At 60.9% G+C, this 2,167-nt stretch overlaps 1 protein-coding gene across 1 annotated transcript in view; it reads right to left on the bottom strand.

Moving 5' to 3' along the window:
• PODNL1 (podocan-like 1) overlaps positions 1–2,167 on the bottom strand; it is a 5,189-nt gene that overhangs the window by 1,229 nt on the left and 1,793 nt on the right. Inside the window, exons 5-6 of the mRNA XM_010855521.1 lie at positions 859–1,002; positions 7–201 (exon numbers count right to left, since the gene is read on the bottom strand). Coding sequence (XP_010853823.1) covers positions 7–201; positions 859–1,002 — 339 coding nt within the window. The remainder of the gene's footprint in view (positions 1–6; positions 202–858; positions 1,003–2,167) is intronic.

Genomic DNA, 2,167 nt, shown 5'->3' with positions numbered 1-2,167 from the left:
GCTGGCAGCCCCGTGGCCCCCAGTTGGTTGTGCTGCAGTAGCAGGTAGCGCAGGCCCCGCAGGCCGCCCAGCCGGGCTGCCTCCACCCAGCGGATGCGATTGCGGCCCAAATGCAGCAGGGCCAGGGTGCGAGGCAGGCCAGCGGGCACCGCAGCCAGCTGGTTGTGGGACAGGTCCAGGTACTCCAGGCGGTGCAACTTGCTGACAGGAGAGAGAGAGGTGGCGTCGGGCTGGGCATCCAGAGTGGAGGCCCCTGATGGATACTGCAGGGCAGGTTGGGGTGGGACAGTTGAGGAGCTGTCCTGAGAAATGTCTGGGCTTTCCAGGGAGCTCAGTGATCAAGAACCTGCCTGCCAGGGGAGGAGGAGATGGAGGTTCAATCTCTGGATCAGGAAGATCCCCTGGAGAAGGAAATGGCAACCTACTCTAGTATTCTTGTCTGGGAGATCCCATGGACAGAGGAGCCTGGTGAGCTATAGTCCACAGGGTTGCAAAGAATCAGACATGACCGAGCATGCAAGCACACACCTGAGAAATGTAAGGTGGAGATTTCAATTTAGGGGTGACGAGCTGAGAGATCTGGGCAGGAAGTAAGTCTGGGGTGACTAGGTCAGAGTTCTGGGTCTGAGATCTTCATGTGGCATCTGTGATGTTGGGTAATAAGACCAAGGCACCAGCTGGTTGGAGGCCAGGTGCTTGGCCACGCCTGGTACACGATAGGCACACACCAAATGAGGCTTTGAATTGGCCATAAAGGGGGGTGGTGAAATGGAAGGCTGGGGCTCCCAGATTCTAAGTCCTCAGACCCTACTGCCAGCATGAGCCTACACCCCACCAAAGCCCTGTTCCAGGCCCCACCTGAACGTGGTAGCATCCAGGCCACTGTCTGTCAGCTGGTTGTGCTGAAGGTAAAGCTCACGGAGGTGGGTCTGGCGGCTCAGGGCTCCTCGGGGCACCTTGGAGATGAGGTTGTTCTGGGAAGGGAGGAGAGAATGAGACTGCGGGTCCAGGGCAGAGGGCAATAGGGAGCCACAGGGGGCTCCTGAGTAAGGGACAGGTGTTCTTTTGAGCAAGGCTGCTCAGAGAGAGCCTGTGAGCTACCCATGCCGGAGGAAAGGACCCAAAGACACTTTTGACTGCTGGGATGACAAGGGGTCCCCCAGGACCGAGGTGCAGGGCCCTGAGGGGAGTGGGGACATGGGGGTGGTCGGGCGGAGAGGGGCACCTGTAGGTGGAGCCGCTCCAGCGAAGGCGGCAGGCTGGGGGGCACGTAGCTGAGTTGGTTGCTGGAGAGACTGAGGGTGGCCACTGCCTCAGAGCCGCGGAAGGCGTCAGGGGGCAGGCCGGCGTTGCTCAGCTGGTTGTTGTGGAGGTACACGGACCTGAGGGGAGCCAGGCTCCTGCCACCAGCCCAGCCCCAGCCTCCCCGCCACCCCATGCCCGAGCTCAGGGCAGGCTTCAGAGTGTGTGTGTGTGTGTGTGTGTGTGTGCATGTCAGAGTGTGTGTGGGAGTGGTGTGGGTGTGATTTGTATGGGTGGGTGGGTGTGGCTGTGAGTGTGTGTTGAGTGTGTGTGTGAGTTTGAGTGTGAGTATGTGAATGTGTGAGTGTGTTGAGCGTATGGTGTGTGTGAGTGGGTGGGTGGGTTGAGTGAACGTGTGTGAATGAGTGTGTGTGTGAATGCCTGTGCGAATGTGTGGGTGTATGTATGTGAGTGTGTATGTGTGTGGAGTGTATGTGTGAGTGTGTGCACCCTCCTCCAGTCTGAAATTCTCCAGACAGAGCATCCGGGGCCCTGTCTCCCCCGCCACCCAGAGCTTCCCAGGGTTGGCTCATGACCCCGGTCAGAATCCAGGGTGCAGAGTGACCCCAGGCCTACACAAGACCCAGCGGGGCCTGGGCTGGGCCAGGGGCTATACCTGAGCGCTGGCTTCTCTCCAAACGTGAGCGGGAAGATCTCAGTCACTTCGTTGGCAGCCAGATCAGCCACCCGGAGGGAGCGGGGCAGAAACTGGGGGGCCACAGAGAGCTGCGGGAGCACAGCCGCAGTGGCCCGGGGGGCACGCCCATCCTGCCGCTCCCGCCTGCCGCCCACCTCCACTCAGCGCTGTGTGACCCCAGCTGGCTGCACCCTTGCTGAGCCCGGCCTGGGGCGGGGGTGGGGGCAC

This window comes from Bison bison, unplaced genomic scaffold, assembly GCF_000754665.1.
Source record: "Bison bison bison isolate TAMUID 2011002044 unplaced genomic scaffold, Bison_UMD1.0 scf7180017864365, whole genome shotgun sequence".
NCBI classification, from domain to species: domain Eukaryota; kingdom Metazoa; phylum Chordata; class Mammalia; order Artiodactyla; family Bovidae; genus Bison; species Bison bison.
Note: the sequence above shows the minus strand (reverse complement) of the source record. Positions and strands in the feature narration are given on the sequence as shown.